The 16,174-nt window shown below is 38.1% G+C and overlaps 1 protein-coding gene across 4 annotated transcripts in view; it reads left to right on the forward strand.

The window, feature by feature from the left end:
- Positions 1 to 16,174, forward strand: part of CSDE1 (cold shock domain containing E1) — a 47,017-nt gene that overhangs the window by 8,838 nt on the left and 22,005 nt on the right. For 2 of the 4 annotated variants that reach the window (XM_067558734.1, XM_067558735.1), the window contains 11 exons: positions 2,772 to 2,970; positions 3,805 to 3,914; positions 4,283 to 4,375; positions 5,025 to 5,122; positions 6,422 to 6,503; positions 6,897 to 7,025; positions 7,188 to 7,313; positions 8,518 to 8,730; positions 12,754 to 12,894; positions 12,973 to 13,131; positions 13,805 to 13,912. In XM_067558734.1, the coding sequence (XP_067414835.1) occupies positions 2,772 to 2,970; positions 3,805 to 3,914; positions 4,283 to 4,375; positions 5,025 to 5,122; positions 6,422 to 6,503; positions 6,897 to 7,025; positions 7,188 to 7,313; positions 8,518 to 8,730; positions 12,754 to 12,894; positions 12,973 to 13,131; positions 13,805 to 13,912 (1,458 nt within the window). Of the gene's footprint in view, positions 1 to 676; positions 827 to 2,771; positions 2,971 to 3,804; positions 3,915 to 4,282; positions 4,376 to 5,024; positions 5,123 to 6,421; positions 6,504 to 6,896; positions 7,026 to 7,187; positions 7,314 to 8,517; positions 8,731 to 12,753; positions 12,895 to 12,972; positions 13,132 to 13,804; positions 13,913 to 16,174 lie in introns of all 4 variants that reach the window. The other 2 variants (XM_067558737.1, XM_067558736.1) reach the window with 2 other exon arrangements.

Here is a 16,174-nt window from a genome sequence, read left to right on the forward strand (position 1 = left end):
TCTCTAGGGGATTTGGAGGAACTTTCCACTGGCATAGATACAACACAAAATCCTGATCCTGTACCCTTTAAGTCAATGAGAATCTTCCTGCAGGTTTCAGTGGGAGCCATACCAGGTCCCTTGTCAACTGTTGGTAGTGACAGGTTCAGTCTCACTGAAGTGGTAACTACTGCTTCCCTTAAACTTAATCTGTTCTGCTCTCCCTTTAAAATGGGACAGTAGAACACCACCTATTCCATTCGTGTTGGAGAGTATACTGAACAGTGGAAGAAGTATGAAGACCGAAGGTGCTCTGAATTGAGTTGAATTTTAGCAGCTGCTATTATAATTGCAATTTAGAGGATATAAATTAGACCATGCATAACATCTGTGGCACTGCCTTTGCACTAGAGGTACATATACACTTCTCCTTTTGATGTTGTTTTTTACCCCCTTTTGATCTCTGGCTTTTGTGTAAGAAAATGGAACTGTAAGACTAGAAACATAACCGCCCAGGCATTTCTTGAAAACAGTGCAGTAATCCTGTGCAAACAAATGAAATGCTGGTTTACTATTTGTGTGAAGTTCTAACTAGTGGAGTCTCTTATAGGATATGGACTTGACTAACAGTGACTTGCATGTGTTTAAAGTTGTGCTAAATATTGACTAGTTATAATATTGTACTATGTTATCACAGCTGTATGAGATGGAGAACCATTATACTGTGTCATCAGATCCTCTCCCCCCTCCTGCAGCTCCCCTTCCTTCTCTTCCTTTACCTTTCTCTTCATCTTCTACCTCATCTGGGTCTAAAAAGCAGAAGAGGACCCCCCTGTATCAGAGATCTGTAAGTCAGGGCAGCAGTCTATACATCTGTTGTGTTTTAATAGCATGGGGCTATTAGGGGCTAACGACTTTGCACATTCTCGCTTTTCAACTTTTCTAACATCAAATCTTTTAACAAGTTAAAGAATCCAATTCCTTCTGAGCCAATTGGAAATCTTAGCTGTTTTTGTTTGCCTGTATCTGTTTTAGAAACTTCACCACATACAAATGTCATCTTTTGGCCCCACCCTGTGTGGTACGATTGTGTGTGTGTAACTGCCACTTGGTCCAAGTGCCTCCTATGTGGCTGCATAGTATTGACTTGAACTATTCCAGGTGTAATCAACCTCATCTGCCTTTAATTTTTAAGCTATAAAATGAGGGGCTGGGATGGATCAATAGAACTAAAACAGCACTTGTGGTCTGTGTTGACACTGATGCTGCTCCACTTTTTAAGAGTCAGTATGTAACAAGTGTCTTCCAGGTGAAGTCCTGTTGAGAAGCAGCAAGCGCAATCCCCTCGGTTAGCACTAACTTCCATACTGGAAATCGTCACTTTTCTCTTATGTCATCCCAAAAAACTGATGTTTCTCTTTGAGAAAGAGATCAGGACCTGGCACTTGCAGGCATTTGATTGCTGTGGATTTACAGTCAGTTCTGTTAACAGGAAATCCACTACTGTTTTGTGGCTTACAAATTTTACAGCTACAGTTGCTACCTTCGTTGAGATCGATAACTTTGCTCTGGCTGGCAAACTCATATACACTGCTTTAACCGTAGACTTCCATGCATTGAGTGACTGATCCTCTGTTCCATAGTAAAAGTATTGTCATTATAAAGCTGTTCTGAAGCCTTTTAACCCTATTAATGTTAACTAGTTTTGAGCGTTGCTCTGCTGTAACATAGGAATATCGTGGTATCTGAGAACAAAAAAGAAACCTATAATCAGTTTCTTAAACCGATACATTGGAAACTGCAGCAACTGAAAACATTAAATGTAGTGTCTCAAAATGCATGTTGATGGCATTTTTTCTTGAATGGTCTCTGAATTGCTTGATGTTCATGGTTTCCTTTAATGTTAGGACCTCTTTATACCAGCTACTAATTTGGTCTTATTTTAAAACAAATAGAAAACTTCTACTTCAAAATATCAAAAGTGTTAAGATTAAGAGATTCTTATGGGGAGGGGGGGGGGGGTCTTGTTGCATATTTAAAAATCTATTCAGTGCTTTCAATGCATTTCAGAAGTGTGTGTGTAAGTAGGGTCTTTGCAAAGAAACGTTAAAGGATGGTTGAATTAATCTTTTTTTCTTTCATTCTAACGCCATTATTGAATTAACTTTGTAAAAGCTCTGCCAAGCCCCTCCTCCCCCCACCCCACTCTTAATTACTATGACAATCAGGTTAAACTTTAATAAAATCTCGCTATTTAAAAGCCTTTTTAATGTCTGTTAAATAGTTCCATGTGGGAATAATCTTTGTACTGCCTAGTTTCATTGGTAATATAACTGTTTCCGTAATGACCTACTTCATTAGTGAAAACCAGTTATATTTTAAGACTGTGAAATGTAAAGCAGTGAATATAGGAATTATTCTACTGAGGATGCTCTTAATACTGTACTGAATAAAAAAGCAAAATAACATGACTGGGTAAATTAGAATGAAATCTGACTTAGAGAGAAAACTTTATTTCTATGTAGTCATTAGTGTGTGTGTTAAATCTATTAATTTTTTTTTAAATTTCAGTATTACCATCTTACAAAACTAAACTACCATATGATGGTTCTGTCACTAAGATTTGTCCCAAATTCTACTTGCCTGCTGCCAGTTTGTTTTTTCAGAACATTCGACAGGGTCTTCAGTTCAGATTTATAATGCTTATGTACTGATGTAAGATTTTTCTGGTGAGGGGGAAGGGAAACTTGTTCTTGGAATAGTTATAGCATGTCTTTCATTTCTTTCAATAGATGAGCTTTGATCCAAACCTTCTCCACAACAATGGACACAACGGGTACCCCAATGGTACTTCGGCAGCACTGCGTGAAACTGGGGTTATTGAAAAATTGCTGACCTCTTATGGATTCATTCAGTGTTCAGAACGGCAAGCTAGACTCTTCTTCCACTGTTCACAGTATAATGGCAACCTGCAGGACCTTAAAGTAGGAGGTAATAAGTTAACTGATAAGAGTCTCTGGATCCTAAATTCAGGATTGCAATCTTCTAACTTGTAACAAAGTTCTGAAGCATCTAACCACCCCTAGAGATGTATACAGTTGCTTCTGACTGGCTAAACTGACAAGTGAATCAAATATACCAGTAGAGAAGAAAACCAAAGTGAGAAAATCCTGCTTCAGTAACTAAGGCTTATGCCTTTTTCAGTGATGCTGTTTTGTGATTACCTTTGAGAAAGACTCATGCTGGGACAAACTTAAGTGGTAGGGATAGGGAAACTATATACAAAAAGCAATATATCTTTTGCCTATTTCCTGTGTTCGTGAATCCATAGGCTACATTATTCCCAAATGAAACTCCATTAATTTCAGTGGAGTTACATTAGGGCTGGATGACCTTATTTCAGTAGGGAGACCTTATCCCCCACAATTGGTGTCATTTGGTATCAAGTCAACTGAAGGTATTGGACATAAGTGTTGGAAGTGGCAGGACTTCAAAACACAGACCTTTAGATCATTAGCAAAAGGGGCAAATAAACTGAATGAGTATTATAATCGGGAGAAAATTCCCCAAGCAAAATGGTCCCCAACAGTAGGAAGGGAGCTGAGAATTTACTTGTGTTCAGACAGCAGAGTGTTAGAGCTAATAAATGTCAGTCATATGCATTTCTCCTTTCCCCCTTCCATTACTTTTGTTTGTTTTGTTCTCCACTTATTTTTGATGAAAAATTAAAAAAAAAAAAAGGGGGGGGGGGGAGGAGAGAGAAAAGACAATGTAAATGTGGCGTTTGAGGGTCCTGTGTCATGATTGTGGTTTTGATTCTTGTAGATGATGTTGAATTTGAAGTATCTTCTGACCGCCGAACTGGAAAACCCATTGCTGTTAAACTGGTGAAGATAAAACCAGAAATTTTACCTGAAGAGCGAATAAATGGACAAGTTAGTGGCTGTGATGTCTAATTTCTATATGCAAATAATTTATATCCGTTTTATTCTAATATAAAGGACAAATCCCATTTTTGCACGCATAATCTTAGTTGCATAAATTTTTCAATTAAATTGAAAATGTTTTTAACTCACTTTGGCAAAAATACGAAGATTCAGCTTGGGCTTTTATTTAACCCCAACAGTTCTTACAGTCACAGAAGTACTGTAAGTTTGAAACTTTGCAGCATGGCATCCTCTTGTGGATTACATATAAAGTGCATCCCTGAGTGTGTAGTAGAGGATATTAAAGTTCAGTTTGTATTGCACAGTGCTGCTCCTGAAATGATTAGCAATGGATTTTTTTTTTTTTTGACTGGTAGGTTGTGTGTGCTGTTCCTCACAATTTAGAGAGTAAATCTCCAGCTGCCCCGGGTCAGAGTCCAACAGGGAGTGTATGCTACGAACGTAATGGGGTAAAACTCGTGTATTTTACTTAAACTTTTGAGTGACCAACCAGTGTGATCTGTACACAAAAAAAAAAATTAAAAAAAATAAAAATAGCGCTGTTTTGAAGTAGACAGTTTAAATTGCAGTTGTCACCCAGTCTTAATTTTTCTCTAAGAACTACAAACACTAATTGATTACCACAAATATAGAAACCTCTGTGACTTCCATGTTTTTGACAACTTACTCTGCCATATTATCTTTGTTAGAGAATTTAATGTAGAACTAAATACCTAGTTATAGATTCTTAATAGTAGAATCATTTATTTTAATGTCAGTTAATATTAACAACTAACTGTTCGTAGTGTCTTTTATTTTCTTTGACTTAACTCTTTTACCCTTTGGAAAGCAACTTAAATGTAATGGTAATACTGTATACAAACCTTTCAACTCCTCAAGTTGCTGGGTATGGACTCACCAAAACCACCAGCACCAAGGAAGCAAAACGTTCTTGCATGCAACGTTTTCACAATTTTCAGTTTTTCACAACAAACATTAAAATAATTTAACTTGTAATGGAAAAAGATAATTAAATTAATACCACATTGACCTTTAATCTTGTTTAAAGCGAGGCTGCATTTTGCAAATAGAGTAATGCTAGTGAACCTTAATTTGCAGGAAGTGTTCTATCTGACTTACACCCCTGAAGATGTTGAAGGAAATGTACAGCTGGAAACTGGAGATAAAATAAACTTCGTAATTGATACAAATAAACAGTAAGTTGATACTTCTATTTCCTGGTTTCACACCTAATTAAGCATTGTGTGGTGTTTCAGAAATGCAGGGTTGGAAGGGACTGTGAAAGGTCATCTAATCCAGCTCTCTGCACTGAGGCAGGACCCCAAGTAAAACTAGACCATTCCTGACAGGTGTTTGTCCAACCTGTTGTTAAAAACCTCCAAAGATGGGGATTCGACAGCCTCCCTTGGAATGCTATCATAGAGCTTAATTACTTTTATCGTTGGAAAGTTTTTCATAATCTCACCTAAACTTTCCTCGCTGCTATTAAAACCATGACTACTACTCCGACCTTCAGTGGACATGCAGAACAACTGGTCTCCGTTCTTTGTATCAGTCCTTAACATATCTAAACACTGTTATCAGGTCCTTCCTCAGTCTTGTTTTTTCAAAACCAAACATGCCTGATTTTTACCATTCCTCATAGGTCAGGTTTTCTAAACCTTTGATCATTTTTGTGGCTATCCTCTGGACTCTTTCCAGTATGTCTCACTTCAGGAAAGATGTGGACACCCAGAACTGGACACAGTAGTCCAGCTGAGGCCTCACCAGTGCAGAGCGGAGTGGGATAATTACTTCTTGTCTTACTTACAGCACTTGTGTTAATGAATGCCAGAATATTAGCCTTTTTTGCAGCTGTATCACTTGGATTCGCATTCAGTTTAATCCCCTATAATTTTCAGATCCTTTTCAGCAATACTGCTATCTAGCCAGTTATTCCTCATCTTGCAAATGTAAAACTACTTTTTTTTTATCCTTCCTGAATGTAATATTTTGCCCATCTGTTGAATTTCATCTGCTTAAATTCAGACCCATTCTCCGGTTTGTCATAAAAGCTAGTGGTTACACACCATATTTAGAAATCAAAACTTGTTTACCAGAACTCCTGAAACTCTTTTCTACAGTGTTGGCCGAAGGTGCCATGTTTGTTGCATTTACTTTTAAACTTGATAAAATCTCTCGTATATTTAGTACTGAATAGTGAAGAACTGTCAAATCTCAATCATAATTGCCCAGTATTTCTTGCTTTAGTTCAAAGATCTTAAATTGCAGAGGGATGAATATTTAAAACAAGAAAAAATTAGCTAATAGACCATTACTTCAATGACTTTTACTTTTTTATTGGTAAAAATAGCATGTTCTAGTTCCCCTACTTTTCCCAATCAAATAGCAAGTAAGAGAGCTGCATCAAATCTGATATGATTATGAAGTTTGTCTCATTGCCATGAGGCACTGCTTAAGTCCACTTTGTCATCCTAGTCTACCCTTTTTCCTAGTACTGGTGCTGTAAGTGCTCGTAACATTATGCTATTGAAAAAGAAACAAGCCCGCTGTCAAGGAGTAGTTTGTGCCATGAAGGTAAGTAGGATTTACTCTTAAATTTAAAAGCTGTTTGAAAGGATCAGTGTATGTATATATTCTACATAGTAAAGGTTGGACATAGAGGGCACTTAGAACACTGCAGGACTTGATCCATTAACAGTTTTTAACACAAGTATTCTTCCTGAATGTCACTTTTCTTTAAGATGGCTGTAAATGTGCCTTTTCCCATTATACGTGCCTTAAATTTCAAGAATATCTTTTTATACAAATGGTCCAGCAGCTGTAGATCTGTAACATTTTATTTGGCTTTTTCTCTCCTTGCTTGCTTTATCTTAGATCTTTGTTTTTATGAGACTTCAAAGTATCACCTGTTGTCTTCCTGTATTAGACAGTTGACTATTTGCTAAATATTGTATGTTCTCCTCTTAGGAAGCCTTTGGTTTTATCGAAAGGGGTGACGTTGTAAAGGAGATATTCTTTCACTATAGTGAATTTAAAGGTGACCTAGAAGCCTTACAGCCTGGTGATGATGTGGAATTTACAATCAAAGACAGAAATGTAAGACCAAATCCAGTAAAATTGAAGACAAGATTCTAGAACAACCATAAAGTCTTTATTTTCATTTATTTTCAGTCTCTCATTCATATAGATGTAATAGACTCTTCTAGTAACTTGTACCTCTTGCATCTTAGTTTTTGTTTATTTGCTGTCTGCTCATAGGGTAAAGAAGTTGCGACAGATGTAAGACTACTGCCGCAAGGAACTGTTGTTTTTGAAGATATCAGCATTGAACACTTTGATGGAACAGTAACCAAAGTAATCCCAAAAGTATCCAACAAAAATCAGGTAAATTTAAATATTTCTTTTAGATCTTCTTAAAGTATCAAATTCTCTTCCCAACATTTGCTGGTTTGAAATAGAAGAAAGGTGTTCATCTAGTCTGAATTGTATAGTGCTACTCTTACATTTTAGTAAACAGTAAAGATACTGCTGTAGAGTGGTGTGACAAGGAGTTTTATATCCAACAATATAACTTAGTCTCTGGCATCTTAACTCCATAATGTTCAGAGTAAAAATATTACATTATTATGCCTGTTGTGTTGCTATGTAACGTTCACTACATATATCTGTAGTGGGGAAGGTTAAAGAGCAGGTATTAAGGTAACTCCACATATTTACATGAATGGTAAAATCTATTATCTGAATTTAGAGTTGTTGTGGAAATGTGAACTACAGAAAGGGAATGTGGTTGCGGGGAGGGAGAATCATGCCTTTTTAAGGGGCAGAGATAAAAGGAGAAAAAGATACTTTCATCTGCTGCTGGGTTGAAAAGGTGGGTGGCTTTTTTTTTTTTTGAGGGGCGGGGGGGAGAGGGGATTTTTATGGGTGGTAACTATACCTAAGTGAGGTGGTAGCCCAGACATTCAAGTTCCTAAATAAAAACCGTTGAATTTGATGTTTATCTTTTTGAGGAAAGCCTAATAGATGTATGGTTGGTACCTTATCTTTCAGAATAGTTTGCATTGCTGTATCCCAGTTTCTTTGAGAAAGTAATGGGAAACTGGGATGCCTTCTATGATATTGTCTTGAGGCTAAAGGAACTCCTACATTTGACATACTTCCCCATCTGCAGAAGAGCAAATTTAGAAGCAGGTAGACACACTTTTATTCAAAAAGTGCTTGAAAACCGTAGTGAATTCTGTTTGGGGCAATAGCTGAAATCTTAACTTCAAATAAAATTGATGTGTCCGTTGGCAGTAAAACTCATCCACTTAGGAGGCAGATAACATGGGCCACTGACTTGCTGTAACTTTGGATTGGTCACTTAGCCTCTGTACTTTAGCATTCCCATATGTAAAATTGAAGTAACACTTAGCTTTTATCAAGATCTCTGAGGTCAGAAGTCCTAAGTGTTAACCTCTGGGAAAACTCAGACCAGTTCATAGGCAGCTGAAGTACAATTAATGAATTTCTTTCAAGGCTCAGTTTGGAGTCTGGAAGGAACAGTTGGTTTATCAAAAATTTCTTTCCCTTTACACATGCTCACCAGAATGACCCGTTACCTGGACGCATCAAAGTTGACTTTGTGATTCCTAAAGAACTTCCATTTGGAGACAAAGATACAAAATCCAAGGTGACACTTTTGGAAGGTGACCATGTTAGATTCAACATTTCTACAGATCGACGTGACAAATTGGAAAGAGCCACCAATATTGAAGTTCTTCACAATACTTTCCAGTTTACTAGTGAAGCTAGAGAAATGGCAAGTATCTTTTAAAAAATAGGTCTGTATGTGTAATCATGTATTGGTGGCGGGAGAGGTGTGATGGTTTAATCAGGATCGTTCTGAGTTTCTCTTTTTTGGCTCTATTGAGTTGATACAGTCTCATGCATCTCTCGATTGTCTTCACTGAAAACAAATTTTTCCAAAGTTTGTCTTCAAAAAGTGATAAAAATATGCTAAATTCATAGGCCCTCAGATTTTAGTTAGTTAAAGGGTATTGCCTTTTTAATTATACAAATTTGGGGGTAAAACTCTAATTTTTTGAGGTCAGCTCGAGCTTTACAAATGGCCCAATGTCATGTAGTACATTAAGTATCTCTATTGTCAGTCTTTACAGTGGAGCAAATAGTGGTATGTGCACCCTTCCAAATGTATTTTCAGTTGGGCAGAAAATAATTTGCCTTAATTACTTTTGGTTTCAGTTTAGCTAGCACAGGAGTGGCCACCCAGTCAGAGACTAAGAGCCCAAAAATAGCTATAGATTACCCTCTGCCAAAAAATTCATGCTGATCCGTCAGTTTCGGCGGCAGCTTATCAATTTCACATTTGAAAGTAAAAAGCTTTTTGGCGCCTTATGCAATGTGTGGAACCGCATTTCATAGAACACAGAGCCGCATGCGGCTTGCGAGAGCCGCATTTATATGAGCAAAGAGGTACATGCGGCTTGTGAGCCGCAGGTTGGCCAGCCCTGAGGTAGCAGGTGCAAAGAAAATATTTTTCTTCATTTGGATTAATTAATTCAAAATGATGGCGCAGATTGGGAGTTGAAGCTTGTTTTTTTCTCTTCAAATCTATGAATGAAAACCACTTGGCCCATAAGGATGGCATCTACTAATTCTAAAATCTTTACAGATACGGGACCAGATTTTCATATCTTTTCGTACTTGAAAAATGCAGATAGTGAGCTTTTTCAAAAGCACCTAGGCAGCTATTTGCATTTCTAGGCACTTTAAATACCTTTCAGATTCCAGGCCACAGTGATCAGAAACAATTAGTCAATGCACCAACTATATTAACACTTCATTTGTTTAATTAATCAGTTTCAAATGCAAAACAAATTTTGATAAACTTGTATTTCTTGTCATCACATTTAAGGTAGTTTTTAACTAATAAACAATTTAAGATGCTTTTTTTACACTTTAAATTGAATTTCAAATGCAGCTTAGTATAAAATCCAAGTAAAAAGATGTTCACTTTCTAACATACATAAAAATTTTAGAATCTGTATAAATGTTGAGCTTTAGAAATTCTTAAACGTGGATAAGTTCCATATATAGTGGAAACGCTGCTAGGTTGTAAATGTTCACATTTTAATAGTTATGTCAACAAATGAGTGAAAATTTTCTTTAGGAAAATAAAGTACAAACGTTTTAAATCAGGGCTTCCTGCTTGCAGACTTTTTAAATCACTTTCATTTTAAATCAGTCCACTCTGAGGTTCAGACTGTGTAAACTGATGTTGATTTGAATTGTTCCCCCTAAATTCACAGAAGAACTTGTCAGCTCTTCAGGCTGTGCATGCCGTTTACTTCTAGTCTAAGAATCAAGCATAAGAAATCTGTGTTAGCGCCAATTTTTAGAGGAATTCATACTGTTTTGAATGCAAAGTCTCTTAACAGTATACTTGCCAAGGGACAGATTCCTGAAGCTAAGATAAGAGCTGCTGCAGGATCTACTTCACTGCTACATGAGGTTCTTCCAAAGGCTTCCTGCACATGTGACACCTTCAGTATGGTTCTTCACAGGACAGCTTGAGTTCCTGAGATCACTAGGGAGCATAGACTTGGTGGTGGACAACACCGCAGAATGCCTGTGGGTGGTGGTAGGGAGGGTCTTTCATCCCTGTAGAGAGTTGAAAAGGAATTAACTGGGGTTTTCAGCATACACTGGGGAAGTTGCTTGGGCCACCATATAATTCAGCATCTCAGTCCAACCAGGCACTAGAAATCAAGGTGATCTGGCTTTAAAAACTTTTCTGTTGTATGTCCTGACATGCATTTTCCATACATTATGGAAATGGGCAAGGAAGAGCTTGCTGTTTGTATCCATGTTACAAAGCTGTTTGGGTAGCATTTTATTTACTCAACAAAAATCTGATGCTATTTGAATTATTTTTAAAAATAGATTAATATTTGCTGCTAAATAGCTCTATTCTTTTGTTGGTCATGCTGTTTGAGTAGCTGGATGACAATAGGCACTCATGAAGGTATTCACAAATGGTGCACATTTCTTGAAATTCTCCCCAGATTTGGATTACTCATCATTGGCCTGTTGATATCACTTCCACTCAGTTACTGGAAAAGAGACTGAACAGTTGCACACTGTTTATTGCAAAGAGTGGATAGTTGTAATAAACAATTCACAAACTATTCAAGGTCTGAACTTAGTCTAAACTATTTGGCAGAAATCAGGAATTACTCATGTAAAGAGACCTAAATTACTGTTTTTGTTCAATTACTGTTTGACCAGCTGAAAATGCAGTGTTGAATATGAAGCCCGTCAAAGGGATTGATGTTTTAGGCTTCACATTTCTTTGTGAAAACAAGGTATTTTGAGTCCCTAACTTCTGAAGTGCCACTTCTGTTAGAGACTGTTTGGCTCTAGTCTCTTATGCTTTTCTTCCCAGCTAGAGTTAGGAGTTCCAGTACTGTCTGCTCACAAACGTTTTTGAATCAAAGGTCCTCAGTGAGAGGAACTCTTCATTACTAGTAAACTCCATTTTAGCTTGAGGAACTTAAGTCTACACTATAGCTTATGTCAACGTAGCTTATGTTACTCATGAGTGTGAATAAATCACTATCCGAGCGACATGCGTTACTTCAACATTAGCGCTGTCCACATTGGCGCTTATGTCAGCCCGAGAGCGTCTGCAGTTCGCGGAGGTGGCTTTATTATGCCTAAGGGAAAGTGCTCTTCCATCAGCATAGTGTTTTCACTAGATGCACTATATGGGTAGACAAACCCTCAGTTTTGCTAGCATCATAACCTCCGGTTCTTCCAGCAGTTCATGTGGATGTCTGTCATCGGCAGATTCTTCACCAAGATCAAATATTTCTGCCAACTGGGATCAAGGCATTAGTCATGAGGTCAGATACTGATTGCTAATGAGAAGATCAAAAATATTTCTGGGCAGCCATAAGCCTTTCATAAGAAACCCAAATGCTTTAAAATTGAAAATATTTTCTTTGGTTTCAGTCAACATTCCAGAATTTCCCTGAGATCTATTAGGTTCACTTGGTAGCTGTATCTGCATACAACTCTGTTAATACATCCTATTAAGTTCTTACAAGAACTACTGATCCTTCCTCACTTGAGCTGTAGGGATGATTAGTGTCTTGGAAATTTGGTGGGGGGTGGGTTGGTTGGTTTGTTTGGGGTTTTTTCTGCTGTCTCTCAAGACTACATTCTAAGCCAGAAAGGCTAGTGAAATCCAGATCTTAATATCTGATTCTGTCTGTAGTATGCAAAAAGGACAAGACGATCTTTTATCCTCACCCCAAATTTCTGCATGAGATGGCTTCTGAACTCATCTGAATCTAGAAATATGCCAGTGTTCTTCCCTAAAGTTTAGCTTGCCATGACATAGAATAATTTACAACTTTGTCCTTTGAACGTTGTCTAAGAGCTGTTACTGCTAGTTTCCCACAACAGGGATCTATATCAGCAATTCTGAAAGGAGAAAGAGGCTTCTTTCACCTGCACTACTACTCGGTGATTGCATAGAAAGATCCATACTTTCACTCATCTTCACCTCCGTTTTCTGAGATTTTTGAAGGGGGGAAAGAAACTGGGTTTCACCAGGTTTGCATCTCCGCTTGTCCCTTGGGTTGAGTATCATGATCTACAAAGGAGCATGTCCATGTACCAGCAATTGTTCTTGTAGGGCTCTGGCTATGCCCGTTCCACAAGTGCAGCACTGTGCAAAGGGACATCTAAGTACTATAATTACTTTTCACAGGCTGCAACAGCTGACAAGGTGTCCTGTATCTTTGTATGTCCCCAGGGTGTGATTGCAGCAATGAGAGATGGCTTTGGCTTCATTAAATGTGTTGACCGGGATGCCCGCATGTTCTTTCACTTCAGTGAAATTCTGGATGGAAACCAGCTCCACATTTCAGATGAAGTAGAGTTTACTGTGGTTCCTGTGAGTAGAATTACAACTTTCTAAACACTAAAACAAGTATTGTGTTTGTTTTAAAGTACTGTGGGTCTTGTTTTCCAGGATATGCTGTCTGCCCAAAGAAATCATGCTATAAGGATTAAGAAGCTTCCTAAGGGCACGGTTTCATTCCACAGTCAGTCAGATCACCGCTTTGTGGGCACTATAGAAAAAGAAGCCACTCCTGCTAAAGCCACTAGCCCAAATAAAAGCAATGAGAAGGTAATGCCATTTCTGTAAGTGTGAATTAGCTATTTAGTTTTCTGCCTTGAACAGAGGACACACTTATAAAAATGAGTGTAGCTTAATTTCTGGAAATACTTATCTATTTGTGACTGACTGCACGGTTAATGGTAAAAGTCAGCTGAACTGGAATTTGGCTGAAGCAGAATAATGGAAGTAAAATTTTTGGTTCTCATTTAGAAGGGATGTAGTAGCCAAAAAAGATTAGTTCCAGACTTGTGGGGATAATTGTCTTAAGAGCCTTATGGGAATCGTCTCCTGGTAGTGTTTGCCAAGGTGCTTGAATTTGCCAAACCAATGTCTAGAAGTAGATCAGGCATATCTGTGCCTCTAAGTGTCACTTTTGATGATGCACTTTTAAACGATGCTCAGTACTTAAGTTTCAGCTAAATGCCTGTTTGAAATAATGGCATGTGGCCATTTTAAAAATGTTGAGTTAAAACATATTTAATTGAGGAGTAGTCCCAAATTTTAAGCTATTTTCAGGTTCTGAATTATGTCTGTCATTTTGTTACTGCCTTTACAGACTACTGGACAGCTATCTTGTAAAACAAATGTTACCTAAATCTGCATTTGTATTGACTCAAACACTTAAATTGTGCATCTACCAATTAGTCTCTGCTTCATTGTGAATCTTGGTATTTCTCTTTAGGAAGCTGAAGAGGGAATAATCGCGTATGATGATTGTGGAGTGAAACTGACAGTTCCTTACCAGGCCAAGGATGTGGAAGGATCTACTAATCCTCAGATAGGAGATAAGGCAATATAACTTAAGTTCCCAAAATATATAGGATTGTTGTGAGCGATGTGTGACCTTTTCTTCACCTAGCTATTGCAGTCAAAGACTAGTTCAGAAAGGAGTGAAGAATAATATCTGTGTACTGTTTTTTTCCTTTTTACCCTTCTGTTATTTCCTTTCCCATTTTGGAGTTCAGAACACTTCTTCAACCTGACATGGCGAATAGCTCTTTTCCTTCGCCACCACCAATTATACAGAAAATATTTCTGAAAGTTCTTGAGATGTTCCTCATATGAATTATATATTGCTTTAATGGTAATTACTTATAGGGCATCAGACGTGTAAAAGGTGCTCAATTCGTAAGGAATTTTGTCTTTGCCCTGAAGAGCTTACACTTAGTCTAATATGCATGGGACAGTTGTCTCCATGTTTTTCTTGGGCGGACTGCCCATGAGGAGATTCTTGAAAGACTTTAATGCAAAGTGGATTTGAAGGAGAGGGAGAATACTTGTTCATGGTGTGTGGGAGGCTACTCTTACTGTGAATGGTAGTATAAAAGGGATAAAGTCGGCAGAGGGACCAATGAGAAGATCTGGAAGAGCAACCCAGGTACAGAGAAGGGGGGTGGTCTGCAGATGGCATACCATGAAGATACTGCAAAAACAGCGAGAGTTCTGTGGCATTTTAAAGACTAACAAATTTAATATTTGCATGAAGATACTAGTTAAAACTGATTATTCTCTCCTCCCCAACAAAACAAACTGAAAAGGACTGTTGTGACTCTCAAGCTCCTTGAGGATGGATACAACTATAGGACAGAGGTGAACTATAGGGAAATGCTGCCTTATATGTGGAAAAGAGAATCTGACACTGCATGCAACATGGTTAGCCTGCCTTTAGCAACAGCTGCTTACTGCTCACCTGCTCCTTCAAATGGAGTAAGGGAAGTGCAATGGGAGCCTATAGAAGTAGATATGAGTAATGGGCAGATGTTTGAAATACAGTTGTCATCAACATGCTTAAACAGCAAAGGTCCTTGGCGCTGAGTGTCCGTGGCAACACTGTACAGCTTTCTTCCAGGCATCCCAAAGCTCCATAGGGTTATTACTGATCTGGTGAAACCAAGTTAATCATGATGACCATGTGGCCACCACCAGTTCATGGCTGGGTTCCTTCCTGAGTTCAAGTCCAGTTATTACGGCTAAATGTGTGGGGACTTTCTCTGAGGCAGGCTATATGACCAGAAAGTGTCACCCAATTGTGACAGATAGTGACTTCAGTCTTCTCAAGGCCTGTTGTCCATGGGCTTCTGTGTATCTCTAGAGGAAGAGAGTGAAGACAAGATTATGATGATCAACAGATGGCTCAGGCAGTGATGCTACAAGGAGGGTTTGGGGATGTTTGACCACTGGGAAGCATTTATGGACAAAGGACTGTTCTCATGGGCTGGACTCCACCTGAGTAATGAGGGGAAATAGATTTCTGGGATGGAGGTTGGCACAACTGATTGGAAGAGCTTTAAACTGTGAATTCAGGGGAGATGGTTGGGAGATGCTACTATTGAGAGGGAGGAAAGTCAATTTGAAGAGGATACAGTAATGGGGAAAGGAACAGAGGATAGGCAAATAGTGCCAGTACCAGTGACAGTAACAGTCAGGCAACACTAGCAGTAAAATGACTACATGATTGAGCAAGGAATCTGGGTGAAGTAAAGCAGAAACATCTAAGGTATCTGTACACTGGTGCAAGGAGCCCAGGTAAGAGACTGGAGGAACTAAACTACTGGTACAGGAATTGAAACCAGGTATTATAGGGATAATGGAAACCTGGTGGAATAGTAGTTATGATTGAAATATAGGTATTAAAGGGTATGTGCTGTTATGAAAAACAATGGTAAGGATGTTGGAGTAATATTGTATATTGATGAGATAGACTCTAAAGAAATCAGAAGTGATGGAATGGATAAAATGGAAACTAGGTCAAAATCACTTTGAGAGAGAATGGCAACAGATGATCCAGTAGGATAGCGCTTGTGCAACAAAAGGCGGTACCATTTTAGATTTAGTATTGGTAAGTTTTTTTGTTTTTTTTTTTTAAAGGCCTCATAGAAGAACTGATTGTAGAGGACAAACTTGGTTCCAGTGATTGTGAGTTAATTCAATTTAAACTAAATGGAAGGATACTTTTTTTTTTTAAGTTAGCTCTTTCACAATCAAGGACCCTAGTTTCAGACCTATTTTTATTTAAGGGAATTAGTTAAGAAAGTGGACTGGATTGAAGAAC

Source organism: Emydura macquarii, unplaced genomic scaffold (genome assembly GCF_026122565.2).
Source record: "Emydura macquarii macquarii isolate MOO-44397 ecotype Brisbane River unplaced genomic scaffold, CSIRO-AGI_Emac_v2 contig_2184, whole genome shotgun sequence".
Lineage (NCBI taxonomy): Eukaryota > Metazoa > Chordata > Testudines > Chelidae > Emydura > Emydura macquarii.